The sequence below is a fragment of the Elephantulus edwardii genome, unplaced genomic scaffold (genome assembly GCF_000299155.1).
Source record: "Elephantulus edwardii isolate Elephantulus edwardi_28Jun2011 unplaced genomic scaffold, EleEdw1.0 scaffold00086, whole genome shotgun sequence".
In the NCBI taxonomy this organism is placed as follows: domain Eukaryota; kingdom Metazoa; phylum Chordata; class Mammalia; order Macroscelidea; family Macroscelididae; genus Elephantulus; species Elephantulus edwardii.
This window is the reverse complement of record NW_006399836.1, coordinates 6,050,416-6,067,202: the sequence shown is the minus strand read 5'-3', so window position 1 is coordinate 6,067,202 and position 16,787 is coordinate 6,050,416. Positions and strand designations below refer to the sequence as shown.

Genomic DNA, 16,787 nt, shown 5'->3' with positions numbered 1-16,787 from the left:
TCAACCCCACCCCCACCCCCAAATATAATCCACTCTGCCTACTTTTGAGTTGCTGATGCCATTTGATCCCATAGAAATAGTTCTTAAAAAGCCCAGTGCTCAAGTAAACATCTTCACCAGTTTAACCAGCGATTTTGCTTTTGAGAAGACTTCAGAGGATGTTGGTTTGGGTTTAAGGTGCTGCCTCCTCTTCTTCCGTCCCTCCCTTAACCTTGAGGAAGGCACGCATGTCCCCATTTTACAGAGGAGGAAACCTAGGGATCGGGACTTGAACCTGGATCTGCTCGGTTCTCAGAGTATTTCCTCTGTCCAGGGCGCTTCCTTGCCAAGAATCACACAGGCAGGTTCAGTATTTTTTCCTTGAGTTCAAAATTGGGAAACTGAGGCCAAGAGAGGAGACCTGGCCTTGGACTTGAAGCTGGACTGTCAAGAGTTGCTGACCTTGGAGACCTGGTGATGGGATGCTGTTCGGAGCCCACCCACAGGGCCTAACTGCCCAGTGAATCCGCTCTCAGTGTCCTCTTCTTCCCTCCAGCGGTGCCCCCGAGTCCCTTCTCCCCGGACGACTCCAGCCCGCTCCTGCCCATGCCAGCAGAGTTCTTTCACCCAGCGGGATCTGCTGGCCAGAAGGGGCAAGAGAAGGTGGCTGGCCCCGGGACGCTCCCCAAGATCGCTCTGCAGGGCTCCTGGGCCTCCCTGCGTTCTCCTAGCGTCAACTGCACCCTCCTCCGGCAGGTATGGACCCTCTGTCCTGTAGAGCACCCTGCTGGGCCTCTGAGCTGGATTTCTGTGGGTGGAGGGGGAAGGCCTGATGGGGTGGGGTGCAGGGGCAGGACCTTGTGGGAAAGTGGACCAAGAAGGTCAGCTCCTCATGTCAGTGACCCAGGAGTTTACCCTGGCGACCCTCATTTGGGATGGGAATAGTGCAGAGACTGGAGGGCTGAGTGATACTGGGGGCTGATTAAGTGGTCAGGGCCAGCTCCTTGGGACCTTAAAAGTCTGGGGGATCAGAGCAGATGGAATCCTTTGGGGAACCAAGGCCCAGTGTGGACAGTGGAGGGCAGTGAGTGGTGAGCGGTGGTGGATGCCCAGGCCAGGGTGTGTGGAGGGCCGTGTGGGGGCTTCAGAGGAGGGTCGGTGGTGCCAGTTTGAGGAGAGGGGACACAAGGTCATTTGGGAGGCCTGGCAGGGCAATAGGAGGGCAGTGACATGGGGGGAGTGGGAAGGGTGCTCTGAGCTTGGGGAGGGTGGCGATGGGGGGTGTTGAGGAGGGCGCCCTGAGTGCTCTAGACTTGATCACTAGGAAGGAGGTGGAGGGAGAGTCTGCAGGTTGAGGGTCTTGGTCTCCGGTATAACCATCTACCTGGGCAAACAGCGCAGAGTAAACAGCGGCCCAAGGTAGAGCGAGGAGCTGCCTAAGGTGGCTGAGCCCTGTCCGCCCCCAGAGCTGTCCTGTCATCTTGCACCTGTGTCGGCCCCCAGCTGTCACCCTGTGCTGGTCTGAGACCCCGCAGGAACAGAGCTCACAGAGAGCATGTGCGTTGTGTATCTCTCTGTGTGTCTGTGTCTTCATGCCTTTCTGCGTGTCTCTGTGTGCGCGTGTGTGTCTCTGTGTTTATCTCTGTGTAAGGAGTGCTGGGTCTATTGAAGGTGGTGATTTGTGCTCCTCGGAGCTGGGCAGGATGGGGCTGCGCGGTGGGGGTGGTGAGCATGGAGCGAGGCAGCTGTGTCAAGGCCTGAGGGGCAGTGGGGTGCAGCACGTAACCCACAGTCTTGGTCTGGGGTCAGTGAGTATGGTGAGGTCAGGTGTGGGTGAGCTCAGCCTCGGTGCAGGGTGGGGTCTGAGACCACCAGGCCTCGGAGCAGAGTTGATGGTGCTGTCCCCGACTGCCGGGACCCGCATGATGTGGAATGGGGAGACACAGTCAGACTGGACACTGTCATCGTCCCTGAAGTGCGTGAGCCCCTTCGTGTCGCTGTCCCTGCAATTGGTGACCCCCATTTCTTGCTCTCTCTCTGCAGACCACAGAGAGCGACACGTCCCTGGACGCCAGCCCCAGCAGCTCGGCGGGCAGCCTGCAGACCACTTTGGAGGACAGCCTGACCCTGAGTGACAGCCCCCGGCGTGCCCTGGGGCCGCCGGTGCCCATCCCGGGCCCCCGGGCTGGCCTGTCCCCCGCTGCCCGCCGCCGCCTCAGCCTGCGGGGCCGTGGCTTGTTCAGTCTGCGGGGGCTCCGAGCTCATCAGCGCAGTCACAGCAGCGGGGGTTCAACCAGCCCTGGCTGCACCCACCACGACTCCATGGACCCCTCGGATGAAGAGGGTGGCCGGGCGGGCGTGGGTGGCGGGGGCGCGGGCAGTGAGCACTCCGAGACCCTCAGCAGCCTGTCGCTGACCTCGCTCTTCTGCCCCCCGCCCCTGCCGCCCCCTGGCCTGACCCCTCCCAGGAAGTTCAGCAGCACCAGCAGCCTGGCTGTGGGCCCTGGCCTCCCCGCTGGCCTGCCCCGGGGCCTGGCCCGGAGCCCCTCCTGGGCTGCAGAGCGCAGCAAGGACCCCCCAGGCCCGGTCCAGCCCACTGGCCTGGGCCCCACGGAGCCTGAGCCTCAGCCTCCCCCAGGAGAGCTGGAGCGGGGGGATTCGGCTAGCAAGAGGAAGAGATGAGGGGGCTGCGGGGCTGGCCGCCACCGCCCGCCCGCCCCGTCTCACTGCTTTAACCTCAGGAGCCAGGGAGCAGACAGCAATACTTGGTCCACATCTGGGGATCTCGTGGGGCCAGCCGGCCGCCAGGCCATCGGCGGAGAGTTGAGGAGGGCCTGGGTCAGCCAAAGCCCAGTGTGGCCCAGCCGTGGCCCAGCGTGGCCCTGCTGTGCATATACATACGTATATATATATGTATACATATATATATATAGACAGACATATATATATATATATTTATTTTTTTTACTGAGAGCTTATGACTTCTAGAAAGTGCTAGGATTGGGGAGTGCAGGCCAGGGCCTGGATAGGGGGCCAGCGACTCCCAGCAGCCAGAACAGGCTTGCCCTGGGGCACTTGGCCTGCTAAGGGGCTGCCAGCAGAGTTTCGGGGACCTCGCCTTGGGTTGAGCGTAGCCAGGAGCAGACCCTTAGGTCCCCGAGGGAAACAGGCCCAGAAGAACAGCTGACAATTCAGGGTGAGTTCCCCCCCCCCCCGTCCTTTAAAGAAGATTCGCTGCTAAGATCCCACATTGTCCCCCACTGGGGTTCTGTCTCTTTCCTGACTGTCTAGTCGTTGTGAATAGTCTTGTGTAGACACCCCAAAGCTCTTAGCCAACAGCTAGCTGTTAGATTCTAGAAAAAGTGGGGTGACTAGTCACATTTTCCTAGGGCAGGGAGTCGGGTGGAGGGCATCTCAGGGCAGGGATGGGCACTGTGCCCCCCCCCAGGAAGGCCAGAGAAGAGGCAACAGGGTGAGAGGGACACCTGCGTGGTCAGAGAGGTGTGCCCGCTGTGTTCTGCTGGCTTGGGCTGTCCCGTCATCAGATGTCCCTGGCTTCAGAGTCAGCTCTGTCGTCACTCAATGCCTTCTAACTGCCAGGCAGGCCGAGAGCTGTGGCTACTCCAGGAAATTGAACTCCTACCCCCAGCACAAGTCTGCCCCTGCCAGTCACACGGCCCAGTGATGAGGTCTCCCCAGGGCTCAGGGTGGGGCAGAGCTGAAGGTTTGCAAACTGGGTGGGGACACTCACCTGGGCCTGGTCACCCTCTGCTCTGCCACCCTTCCTCCTCCCTTCCCCAGAGCCTCTGGCCGGGTTCAGGACTGCCCTGCTTCCCAAGCGGGTCCTCACGGGTATTTTTGATTCGAAGCTCACATTCAGTTCAGTATTTCTCTCCCCATCACTGCTGAGTCCGAGCTGACTCTCCAGCGGGTTTTCAGAGACTAAATTGCATGCGAGGAGATTGCCCATCTTTCTCCCGAGTTTATTTCCATGTTAGAGGGGGAAAGAAATACAGTGCATTGAACCCACGTGTTTGTTGGCAGATGTATTGCTGAGGTCAAGGTGAAGTTTAAAAAGTGAGTGCACCAGGGTGGCCTGTGGATTGGTGGGGTTGTGGGTGGTGAGAGGCCGTTGTGTGTTGGTGAAGTTCTGACTTCAGCCGTAGTGAGTCCTGAGTTTCCGCCGAGGTCTCCTCTGATGGCTTCAGCTGGGTCCTCCCCAAAGGGGGCTTTGTTCGTGTTCTGAAAGCCTGACCTTCAAGAATGGCCAGGTCAGTTTGGGGTGCAGCTAAGCGGCCTGACTTGTGGAAGCCCAGCCCACCCAGGCTCGGGGACCTCCTGGGTCTCGGTGCTGCAGTGAAGGGAGGGACCCCCATAAGCTTGGCCTCACACTTGGCCTGCTCGCTCAGATCTGATGGTGAGGGCGAGGACGCTGAGGGTGAGAGGGGGCGTCGTCCACCTTGTCCTTCAGGGCTGACCCACAGATGGCCAGCTCTTCATGCCCGGATCGGAAAGGGTTGTGTCTGTGCCTCAGAGGAGGGCACTGCTCCCCGCAGCTCCAGCGTGTGAGTTTAGCTCAGTGTCTAGCACCTGGAGTGTCACCATCTGCTTCTGGTCCTCCCCTTCAGCCTGCAGGCCCCTGGGCTGAGCCCCCTGGAGGTCCTCCAAGTTGAGGGTCCTTCCCTGGGGAGCAGGTGAACCTATGGGGTTTGCCCCCTCCGTGGCTGATCTACAGGGCCCTGGCCCGAGGCTGTCACAGCAGCCACTCTGCCAGTCCTGAGAGCCTGGGGCCCTGTCCCCTTCTCCGCTCGTTCTGGCTGTTGCTTTTGGGGAAGTGTGCCTTGTGGGGGAAAGAAGAGGCGCAGGGTGGTCTCTCTGGCTCTCTCTCACTCTGCTTACCCGCAGCAGGGGCTTGGCTGGGAGTAGTCACTGGCTTGGGGCCAGGCACTGGTCTTGACTAGGGGGCCCTGCCTGGAGTGTTTGCAAGGGAGAAGAGATATACCTGCCCAGGACGTACTAAATGAAGGGACTTGAGTGTAGGGACCCAGACAAGGGGCTCTGTCCTGGGCAGACCCTGTGCAGGACAACCAGGTGGCGAGGGGATGGGACCTGATGCTGGCTGAGCACCAGCCGTGAGCCAGGCCCAGTGCCACGCTGGATGGCCCCCATCTTGTTCAGGCCCCCGGCCGCCCTCCATAGTGCACACTGCTGCCCTCACAGACCAGGCGCCACACTGACAGCCTCTGTGCTGAGCCGTGTGGCCCTGGAGCAAGCAGATTTTCCTGGAGGGCATGTCAGGCAGAGACCAGCCCCAGCAGGGTTGTGCAAGGGGCTGGACAGGGCTCTAGAGGCGGACACTGCTGAGCTCAGAGGCAGGGACGCCTGCCTGAGGACATACATGAAATGGGGCTCATACCTGAGGCCTCCGTGCAGATGCCAGGCATTTGGCCTTCCTCTGGTAACTGGGACCCAGACAAGGCAGAATGTCTCAGGGCTGACTCAGTGGCCCTCCTGTCTCCGTGACCTGCACTCAGGGCTGTGGCCCCCAAGCCTCATGCCTGCCCATCAATAAAGCACAAATGTCTCTGAATGCTCTCCCCCACACCTAGTCGGGGAGTGCAGGCCTCTGAGCCTGACACCCCGAGCTGTCCATATGCAGGGCTCTGAAGGGTGGTCGGTGGGCCTGCCAGTGGCTCCACAGGCATCTGAGGTCAGAGTGGGCCATGGCCCGACCCTGGCCAGACCCTCCTCCTGCTCCTGCCTTCTACAAAGACACCCCCAGGGAGGACCAGTGTGCACCATGCCAGCCCACCTGCCTGTCTCCCTGAGTCCTGTCCCTGAGGCGGCATTGCCAGGCTGCTCCCAGCCCCTTCTGCTGTGCTGTGTAAGGGCTTGGGGTCTAGACACTGCTGTGTAGCCCAGACACACCGCTTCTGTCTTTGTGCAATAATCATTGTCCCTGGTCCAGCCTGGAGAGCAGGGCCTGGGGGGCAGAGGGGCAGCCTCCCCAGGAGCCCGGCCAGGCTGTGGCCCCTGCACCCCAGTCCATGTACAGCTTCTCTGGTGTGAACGAACCTCCCTCCGAGTGCCGAGGGCGCTGGTTCCTTCAGGCCCCAGGGACAGAGTGGCAGCAGCCACCAGTGTTGTTCTGAATAAAACCCAGGGGCGACTTTCAGAATGCCATGTCTGCACTTTTCTTCTGGGGTGGAGTGGTGGTGGTGGTGGTGGTGGTGGTGGAGGGGTTCCCAGGGGTGGGGTGCTGGCTGTGTTACCTTCAGGGGAGCCCTGGCGGCCGGGGCCTGGGCCCTAGAGGAAATACTCTTGGACGGGCCTTCTGCAGGTGGACAGGAGGCAGGACCTGGCTCTCCCGTCCAGCTCTGTCTCAGGATGGCAAGGCTAGGGTGGGTGGCCTTGAGGGAATGGTGACGTCTCCTGGACACGGCTCCTGGGATTTGTGTCGAGGCTGGTAGTGAAGAATGCCATCGGGAGGGACCCATTCCGGAGAAGGACATCATGTTTGGCAGAAAACTCGTGCTGAAAGCTGTAAACTGCTCTCCAGCCCGTCAGCTTACAGCGCTCCTCCGGCCGGTCACTGACACTCTGCACCACCAGGGGCAGACTGCTCATCTTCTGTGGAGCAGCTGGTAGATTCAAACCACCAGACGTAGGGGAGCTCTGGTGGCCTAGTGGTAAGGAGCTGCAACTACAATCCCAGAGGTGCATGGTTCGAATCCACCAGATGCTCTGCCGGGGAAGGAGGGACAATCTCCTCCTGTACCAGTCAGATCTGATTTGACGGTGCACGCACACAAAAATAATAAAAGAAATTTAAAAAAATTGAAAAAAAAAACCCAACAAACCACCAGACGTGTGCACCCTTTGAGTTAGTGGCACAGCTCGTCGTGGACTTCCTCATGCTTGGTAGGGGGTCAGGGAAAAGAGGAAGGGGCTCAAAGAGAGGATGAACACAACAGTGGACTCGGCCATGACGGTGGTAGAGACTGCGGGGCACCGGGCAGTGCTTCCGTCACTGTCCACTGAGCAGCTGTGAGGCAGAGACGATTCTACAGCACTTGAGAATAATAGAGACAAAACTCCAACAGGCAGTGAGCCAAGTGACCCGGGCCCCCACCCCACCCCACCCGGTGGGCAGAGGCATGCTGGGGTGACCTTGGAGGCACTGCCCACCCTGAAGAAGCAGGGGTGAGCCCAGGCTACTGAGGCAAGTGGATAGCATGGCCCTGTCCACTGTCCCCACCCCCCTCCAAGTCCCCAGATTTCTCTTTCTCCTCTTTGGTGGCCAGGACAGCTCTTGGAATTGAGACATCAGCGATGCCATCTGGCCTGTCTGCTGTGGCATTGAGTGGGCAGTGGGGGAACACACACCTGCTGTGATGCCTCAGGTCCATGAAACAGCCCAATGCCCATCACTCCTGTGCTCCCTGTCACCATCCAGGGAGAGACTTCATCCCAACTGTGCACAAAGCTGGGGCAAGCTATGGCTCCCAGCCAACCTGCGCCCTCGCTGTATGTGACTCCTAATGTGAAACCTGGTCACTGCCTAGGTGTGGGCATCATTGTCAAGGGGAGCCCCAGTGAGCCTTGGCTGTCCTGTGACAGGATGTCCCCATCCCTTGTCTTCTAGACCCTGACCTCAGACCCACAGGACTCCCCATCTGGACACCCTACAGGTGGTTTCAAACCCCAAATCTCCTTCCCCGTACCCAAGCCCAGCCTCTTCTGAGTCTGCACCATGAAGCGATTTACCTCCCCTTCACTGGCTTCTAGCAAGACTGTCCTGCCCTCCTGTGTGCTGTCCTCATCAGCCCACGCCTCGGGACTCTCCACCTGCCTCCTTTTTGACCTTTTGGCTCCTGCCCACCCCTCCGACAGAGCCCCCTCCCACAGGCAGAACCATTTTCCCACCAGACACATCTAAGCGCACCCTCTCCCTGGCTTTAGTTAACCCTCTCCCCTCCGCTGGCACACAAATCCTCCCAGCCTCAGTTCCCACACCTCCGTCATCCCTAAGCCCTCGCTCCTGCTGTCCGCACCTGGAATGCTCTCCCATCTCCTCCTTGCCTCCTCGCTCCCTTATCTGCCCTGGTTCCCTGGTGAGCATCCTCCCTCGAGCTTCAGGAAGACCAGCGAATGAGGAGGCGTCCTTCAATCCCTTCGAGGAGTCTTCTACTCCTTGTTGACCTCACCTTCTGATTACAGCTTGTGTGACCTGCGTCCTGATGTAGTGTGAGAATTCATTGCCAAGTTTGTCTTCTCCAGAAATAAGAAGCATCTAAAAGTAGGGATATGTCCTGTTTATTTATGCATCCTAAAGCCTCACCTTTGGGCCAATCCAGGGCAGGAACTCGACAGATGACAGATGGTGAATGGTGGACAAAAGAAAATCATGGATATCTGAGTAGGTGGCTAGTGGTCTGGGTGAGTGACTGGCTGGGTATTGAATATCCATTGGGTGGGTGGATGGATGGAAGGGCGAAGGGTGGATGGGTAGGTGAGGATAGATGGATGATGAATAGATGAGTGAATGGGTGGATGGATGGATGGATGGATGGATGGATGGATGGATATGTGCATGGAGAGAGGGATGAATGGTTGGGTGAGTGGGTGGATGGATGGATGAATGGATGGGTGATGGGTGAATGGATGGATGAATGAGTGGATTGGTAGATAACTGGATGGATGGGTGATGGGTGGACGGATGGGTGAATGGATGGAGGGTGGGGTGGGGTGGGAATGAATAAGACGAATGATTGGATAGGAGGATGCACTGATGCACGAAAGGGTGTAGGTATGAATGAATGCATTAATGAATGGCATTAATGGGGGCATGGGTGCAGCTCAGAATAACGAAGAACAAGTAGAGGTCAGGTGAACTGTGGTTCACTGGCCTGAGCAGGAGTTGGGCTGCACCTTCCACGGAAGCCACATTACTCTTCGGACTCAAATTGGAGGACTTGAGAAAGAAGAGAGGGTAAATATAGATGAAAAAGAACTTGCTTTGGGATATCAGAGTTCCTTGCATAGAGGGCTAGAGACAGTGGATGCCACCACAGGCTGAGGCCTCTGTTTAGCACCTGGATCCAGGCTGCATGCCTGGATGAGGTAGTGACCAGGAATCAAGTGACTGGGCATTCTCCCACAGCCTGGGCAGACCACCACCCACCACCAGCTCTTTACCTGGTGAACTCATCACCCTTCACACCTCCCCGTTGTCTGCACTGCATCTCATCCTTCCCTGCTGGTCCTCAGTCTTCCCCAGCCCTGTGCCCACCCCTGGGTCCCCACCGAAGTCATAATTGACCCCAGGGCCATACCAGGGGCTCCACAGCTCACCTGGGCCTTCAAGGGTCACTGCCTCCAGGACCTTTCCCTCCTCCTTGGCACTTGTCCCTGGGCAGGCCCTCCTGATGCTGTACTGCCTCCTTGTTCTCTGGAACCCTGGGAGCCAGGCATTCTTGGCTGCCTGTGTGAGGCCTGTGGTCCTGGCCCAGGGCTCTGAGGCCCTGGGTCAGTGGGAGGAACCACAGGTGCATGGGTGTGAAGACACTGGGGAAGGTGCTGCCCTGGCCCAGCTCAGCTGAGAACCAGATGCCCAGGCACATCCTCAGCTTGCTCATTTACCACCACCACCACCATAGCAGCAACAGTTGTGAGGAGGAGGAAGTGGCTTGGATGGCTACTGGGTCTGAGCTTCCCTAGGGATGGGGTCCACAGACGAGGATCAGGCCAGTGGAAGACCAAGCCTGAACTGTCCATCCCTGTGTCCTGGCGCTGCTGTGGGTGCGATGGTCCCGGGAGGATCCAGATGCAAGCCAGGCAGGCTTCATGGCATCCAGGACCTCTGCTGGGTGCCTGGGCACAGCTGTCTCTCTCTCCTCATCCAACTCTGAAACTCATGGCTACTGATCCTGAAGGCCTCATCTGCCTCCGGGGCCCTGTGTGACTCAAGTCCACACTCCAGTTTAACTTGCTCCTTTGAGAGTTAACTTGCTCCCTTCAGAGCCCAATTTGAAAGCCACTTCTTTCTGGAAGTCTTCCTGGTTGCTCCAGTTGACTCAGACTCCCTTCTATCTCGGCCCCCCTCATTGGCTCTCCATCAGTCTATGCCAACCTGTATAGCAACTGAGTTTCCTTTCTCCTGGAGATGGATGGGAGGATGAATGAAATGATGAACAGAGGAGTGCAAGGGTAGATGGGTGGGTAAATGGATGGATAGATGTGTGGACAGTGGTTAGATGGGTGGGTGGATGGATGGATGGATGGATGGATGGATAGGTGTGTGGACAGTGGTTAGATGGATGGGTGGATAGATGGATAGGTGTGTGGACAGCAGTTAGATGGGTGAGTCGAAGGATAGATAGGTGTGTGGACAGTGGTTAGATGGGTGAGTCGATGGATGGATAGGTGTGTGGACAGTGGTTAGATGGGTGGATGAATGGATAGGTGAAGGGTGGAAGGGTAAGTGAGGATAGATGGATGAATGGATGAGTGGATCGGTGAATGGGTGGATAGATGGATGGTTGCATGGATATGTGGATGGATGGATGATGAATGAATGGGTGGGTGGATGGATGGATGCATGGATGGATGGATGGATGGATAGATGTGTGGACAGTGTCTAGATGGGTGGATGGATAGTTAAGTACCTAGACAGTGGCTGGATGGGTGGATGGGTAGATGGATGGATGAATGGATAGATGTGTAGACAGTGGCTAGATGGGTGGATGGATAGATAAGTGTCTGGATAGTACCTGGATGAGTAGATGGATGGATGGATAGATGTGTGGACAGTGGCTAGATGGGTGGATGGATGGATGGATAGATGTGTGGACAGTGGCTGGATGGGTGGATGGATGAATGGACAGATGTGTAGACAGTGGCTAGGTGGGTGGAGGGCAGGAGGGAAGACAGGCAGGATAGAAGGATGACTGGACAGATGGAAGGATGAGTGGAGGATAAGCGGATGGATGGATGAGCCCATAACCTATGGCCCAGTTGAGCCTCCATGATTTTTTTTTTCTAGAAAGCTGTGGTGTGGAAGGAGAAAGTTTGAAAGGCCCAGGACATCACGCTTGGTGAAGCAGAGGGACAGTAAGAAAGAGGACGCAATGAGATAGGTGGACACAGTGGCGGTAGGATGGCTCTGGACTGGGCAGTGTGCTCTGTCGCACATGGGGTCTGATTCAATGGCACCTAATCACAGCCGCTTCCCCTCATTTCCCCACCTGAGCAAACTGAGGCCCAGAGAGGAGGCAGGACACATCCTGGTTACAGGGAGACAGGCTGGGTGACTGTCACCTCACCAACCCCTCCAGTGCAGGGAGCTGGCTTCCCAGCTTGCCCACCCCTTCAGCCCAACCCCCAGGGAGCTGAGCTGGGCTGTGTTTTCCTCCCCTTACCTGCTTCTAATGAGATTAAAAGCAACTCTCTACCAAGGAAGAGAGACAGGCTTAAAAGAAAAGGCAAGAAAAAACACCTAGAACATTTTAAGAGAGAGAAAAACTTCAGCCATCAGCACTTTTTATTTAGACCTGAATTCATGAATGCTAACCAAATAAACACAGGCATGTTAGGTATTAATATATGTATGATTATGCAAACCCACTATTACGGCTGTAATGAAAATTAGATTCTGCCTTAGTGGTGGCGTTCCGGGAGGGAGGCATCCTCTGGTTTCCAGTGCTGTGACCTCAGATTGCCGTTGTCATGGCAACTCGGCTGCCGTGGGAACTGCAGATGAGAGGCTGGTCTTGTGGGAAGGGGTGGCTGTGAGGCCAGCTCCTGCAGGTCCCAAATCCAGGCCAGCCAGGAGAGGTGACAGATCCTGGGGGAAATGAGGAGGTGAGGATAGTGCAGGTGGCAGTGGGCCCGAGCGCCATCCTGGTAGTGCTCACCCTCATCTTTCCCCTCTCCTCCACCTCTCAATAAACGAGCACCTACTGAATACCTGAATAACAGTAAATGAGCAACTACTGAATTATTGAGGAGCAATGATGTTAGTTTGAGGACTAAGGTGTACCTGATTCAGGCCATGGTATTTTCAATCACTCCCTATGGTGCTGAGAGCTGGACAGTGAATAAGGCTGACAGAGGAAGTATAGATCCCTTTGAGCTGTGGTGTTTGGAAAAGAGCTCTCAATATCCCATGGACTGTCAAAAGAATAGACAGATATGTCTTGGAGAAGATGCAGCCAGAGTGCTTCTTGGAGGCAAGGATGATGAAGATTTGCCTCACATGCTTTGGGCATGTTGCTAGGAGAGGCTGTTCATTGGAGAAGGACGTCATGCTTGGAAAGGTGGAGGGTCAGTAAAAGAGAAAAGACCTTCAATGAGATAAATTGACACAGAAGTGGGCTCTAGTGTGTCAGAGATGGTGAGGACGGCACGAGGGTGGCTATTAGTTGTATTTAAACTCAATGGCACCTCAGAACAATAACAACTAGAAGAACTGAGTACCTACTATGTGCTTGGCCTGTGCTAGTTGGGGAAGGGAAGGGACAGCAATGACACAGCCATCCCTGCCCACACAGAGGCTGCCTCTCACAGCAGACAATCAGTGAGGGAGCAGACACACGAGTGAGGGCGTGCCGGGGGTCCAGATGCCACTCAGGCCAGGACACAGGACAATGTGGCAGGTGACCTGGCTCATCCTCCTGCATGGTCAGGAGCTGTGGTTTGGAGATGAGAGGCGTCCAGCCATGCAGCCGTCCACCTGTCCCCAGAGGAGGGAAGGCAGCTCAGAGAGCAAGCCTCCTCCTGGTGATACACGGGGAGCCCACTAGACTTTTGTTTGCAGAAGCTGACTGACATTTACGAGAGCGCTGGGGCTGGGGGTTGTGATTGGGTTCAGAGTCATAGGGACCCTACATCCAGCAGAATGAGACACTGCGTGGTCCTGCTCCGTCCTCATGATTGAACATATGATTCACTGATTGGGGTGGGAATCATTACTACTAGAGTGTTTGAAATGTGCCAAAGATGAGAAGAAGTTCCACAATTCTTTTTTCTTTTCCCCTCTCTCCTTTTTTAGTAAAGAACCCTTCATTTTCATTTGAGTGAGAATTCACTTGGCAGCAAGTTCGGGCTTCCATTCACCAGCTCAGGCGTGTTTCGTTGCATCTGTTGACTGTCGTCCCTTGTGGACAGCACTCTTCCTACTTCTACCTTACGGTTCCTGTTTCCATTATTCCTTCTTTCTCCAGTTTAGGTTGAATTTCATGTCACCAAGAGACAAGTCTTAGCATGAGTCTATCCTAAATAGCGCCTGGCAAAGAGTTTTACAAAATCATGTCTATTTTTTCCCCTTGAGAATATGCACAATAGAAGATATATCAATTAAACAAGTGTTGTTGTGGTTAGGTGCCATCGAGTTGTAGACGACTCATAGCGACCCTGTGAACAAAAAGCCTGAGCACTGTTCATAGAGTTTCCAGAGGTAAGCCGTTTTGGAAGTGGACGCAATTCCTGCTTCCAAGCTTGTTTGAACCGGGAAGCTCCACCAAACACTGTCTACTATGGGCAACCAGTCTTGCATTTGACACATCAGTGTGACAGTGTTCAGCTTCACAGCAACCACGAGTTATCGCTGTACGGCAATGCTCAGACCAGTGCTATACCACCTAGAAGAAAGTTTGACAGAAAAATAAGTATTACACTTGTAATTGAATGCTGTTGATTACATTCTTTAAGTTGTTTGACCACTGTTACACCCATTTGGGTTGTTCTGCCCCTATTATCATCAAATTACTGCTCTTTATGTTTCCAATATAGTCTTTCAAGTTGTTGTTATCAATTTGATCCATATAGATTCTATATTTAAAAAACGTAATGTTCAGGGCTGAGCTCCTTTATGTAGGATATCACTCTGGGGACCAAGGTGCACCAGACCCAAACTACGGTATTTTCCATCACTTCAGTGGAAAGGAGACACACTACCACTTGGAGGAACACAGTTTGAATCCACCAGTTGTGCCGTGGGAGTTGTTGTTGTTTGTTGCTATTGTTAGGTGCTGTCAAGTCAAATAGCGACCCTATAACAGGAGATCTGAACCCCGTCCTATCCGGCGCCATCCTCACAATCTCTGACATGCTGAGTTCGCTGCTACAGTCGCTGCGTCAATCGTGTTGGTCCCTGGGAGAAACATGGAAAATCTCCTTCCACGTCATCTACTGGACCTGGAACCCTGCGGGAGAGTCAGTTCTGAGGCGACAGCCATGGGGGTTATGAGTCACATGGAGGTGGACGTTAGATAACAAATAAGAAAGGCTGACGAAGAATTGATGCCTTTGGACTGTGGTGTCGGTGAAGAATATTGAATATAGTGTGAACTTCCAAAAGAACATTTAAATCCATCTTAGATAAAGTACAGCAGACTGCGTCTAGAGTGAGAGCGGAGAGACTTGAGCTCACGTGCTCTGGACGTGCGATCCGGAGGGGCCAGTTCCTGAAGGGCCTTCTGCTTGTAAAAGTAGGATCAGCAAAAAAGGAGGCAGACCCTCGGGGAGGGTGATTGACACAGCGGTTACAATGGTCTCAACCGCAGCCACGATTGTGAGGGTGACGGGGGACAGGGAGTGTTTCGTTCTGTTGTACATAGAGTCTCTATGAGCTCAAAGTGACTCAACGACACCCAACAACAACAATCTTTGGTCTTGAGGCTTCCAAGGGTATTTTCAGTTTAAAGATTATTCCAAGGCAGACAGCCTTTGCAGTACATGGAGCTCCGGAGAGACAGCACCCGGCCACAGGAGAACTAACCATGGGCAAAGGAGAGTCTAAGGAGCCGAGAGGCAAAATGTCACTCACTGTTGGCATTTTTCATCCACACCTGCCGAGAGGAGTACACCCGGCAGCATCCAGATGCTCCTGTCAGCTTCTCGGAATGTTCTAAGAAGTGCTCAGAGAGGCGGAAGAGCATGTCTGCTAAAGAGGAAGGGAAATGAAGACATAGCAAAAGCGGGCAAGGCCCGTTAGGAGAGAGGAAAACCTGTATCCCTCCTACGGGAGAAAGGAAAGAGAAGTTCAATGATCTCAAGGTGCCTGAGAGGCCCTCTTTAGCCTTTTTCTTATTTTGCTCTGAGTATTGCCCCCAAATCAAAGGCGAGCACCCCGGCCTTTCCACTGGTGATATTGCAGAGAGGCGGGGAGAGAGGTGGGGTAACACTGCTGCCAGTGACACGCAGCCTTGTGAGAGGAAGGCTGCCGGCCTGGAGGAGGAGGCCGAGAAGGATACTGCTGCATACAGGTCTGCAGCCAAAAAGGGAGCTGTCAAGGCCTAGACGAGCAAGGAGGAAGAGGAGGAAGATGAAGAAGATGAGGATGAAGATGATGATGTTGATGATGAATAAGTTGGTTGTAGCACAGTTTGGGGTTGTGTTTTTTTTTTAATTTTTTAAATTTTTTATTTATAAAGCATTTAACCCCCGTATACATCTCACTTCTTTTAAAGAGGAAAAAAAAATTACATTTACGGCTGTGTAAGATCTTTTAAACTATAGTTGTTGTTGTTATTTGCCGTCGAGTCGTCTGCGACTCATAGCGACCCTATGTACAACAGCCCTAAACTCTGCCCTATCCTGTGCCAATCACACTGTCTCTGACATACCCACCTGCATTACCCCGTCACTGAATCAATCCACCTCATAGAGGGTCTTCCCCTCCTGCGCTGTCCCTCCACTCTACCCAGCATGATGTCCCTCTCCAAGGACCTGTCTCTCCTTACAACATGTCCAAAGTATGTCAGACGAAGCCCCAGAATCCTTGCCTTCAAGGAGCAGCCCGGCTTCACCCTCTCCAGTTAATGCATGATCCAATGTGTCTTTAGACAGCCCTTCCTTGGTGGTATTTTCAATAGCCACCAGCCTTGTCTGGTACACACCTGGCTTGTATGGAAGGTTGTAAATTGCATGGAAATTCAAAGCAGATTCTTGTGGGAGCACAGTACAGATTAGTTCTATACGCGAATGGTAGGGGTTTATTTCCCTTCATCTTCAGTTGTCTGATGCACTTTATACCAAATAATTGTTGTTCTGTTAACTTATAACCATTTTGTAATTGAAAAAAGAGAGAGAGAAATAGCTTCACCTGCTTTTGTTGAAATTCTGAATGCTTCTAAGTAAATACAATTTTTAAAAATTAAAAATTGTATTTACGATTATGATGCTTTGGATGTTGCCAACAAAATTGGGATCATCTAAACTGAGTCCAGCGGGCTAATTCTAAATATAAATTTTTCTCACCCTAAAAAAAAAAAAATAATTATTTAAGGGGCATCAGCTCAAGGACTCATCTAGCCTCTGTGGCTTCAGAAAGTTCCTAGCAATTTGAAATCCTGTCATCCCTTTTGGTCAGTAGTCTTCTCTAGAATCTTTGATTAAAATGTTCAGTGACAGAAAAAAAGAAAGAAAACCATCAACTACCCCCCCCATAAACAAAATATAAAAAATGTTCCGTGACGACAGTCAGGCCGTGACTAGAAATCCAGTCATGTCTTTTCCCATGACATTTGCTCTTTGATCCTCACAGTCAAATGCCTTTGCATAGGCAATAAAACACAAATAAACTTCCTTCTTGTATTTTCTGCTTTCAGCCAAGGTTCATATGATGTTAGCAATGATATCCCTGGTACCATGACCAAATTCAATCTAAATCCAGCTTGAATTTCTGGCAGTTCTTGGTAGCTGTATTATTCTAGTCATTTCTGGTTAATCTTCATTAAACATTTACTTGCATGCTTATTTTATAGCTTAGATATCTATTTATATATCTTAGATATCTATATATCTAT

At 53.7% G+C, this 16,787-nt stretch overlaps 1 protein-coding gene and 1 pseudogene across 1 annotated transcript in view; both read left to right on the top strand.

Annotated features, from left to right (window-relative positions):
- CACNA1I (calcium channel, voltage-dependent, T type, alpha 1I subunit) overlaps window positions 1–2,911 on the top strand; it is a 186,428-nt gene extending 183,517 nt beyond the window's left edge. Inside the window, exons 35-36 of the mRNA XM_006890106.1 lie at window positions 536–735; window positions 2,023–2,911. Coding sequence (XP_006890168.1) covers window positions 536–735; window positions 2,023–2,661 — 839 coding nt within the window. The 3' untranslated portion in view covers window positions 2,662–2,911. The remainder of the gene's footprint in view (window positions 1–535; window positions 736–2,022) is intronic.
- An 11,848-nt stretch (window positions 2,912–14,759) lies between these two features.
- Window positions 14,760–15,348, top strand: LOC102872183 (annotated as a pseudogene).
- Window positions 15,349–16,787: the final 1,439 nt, after the last annotated feature.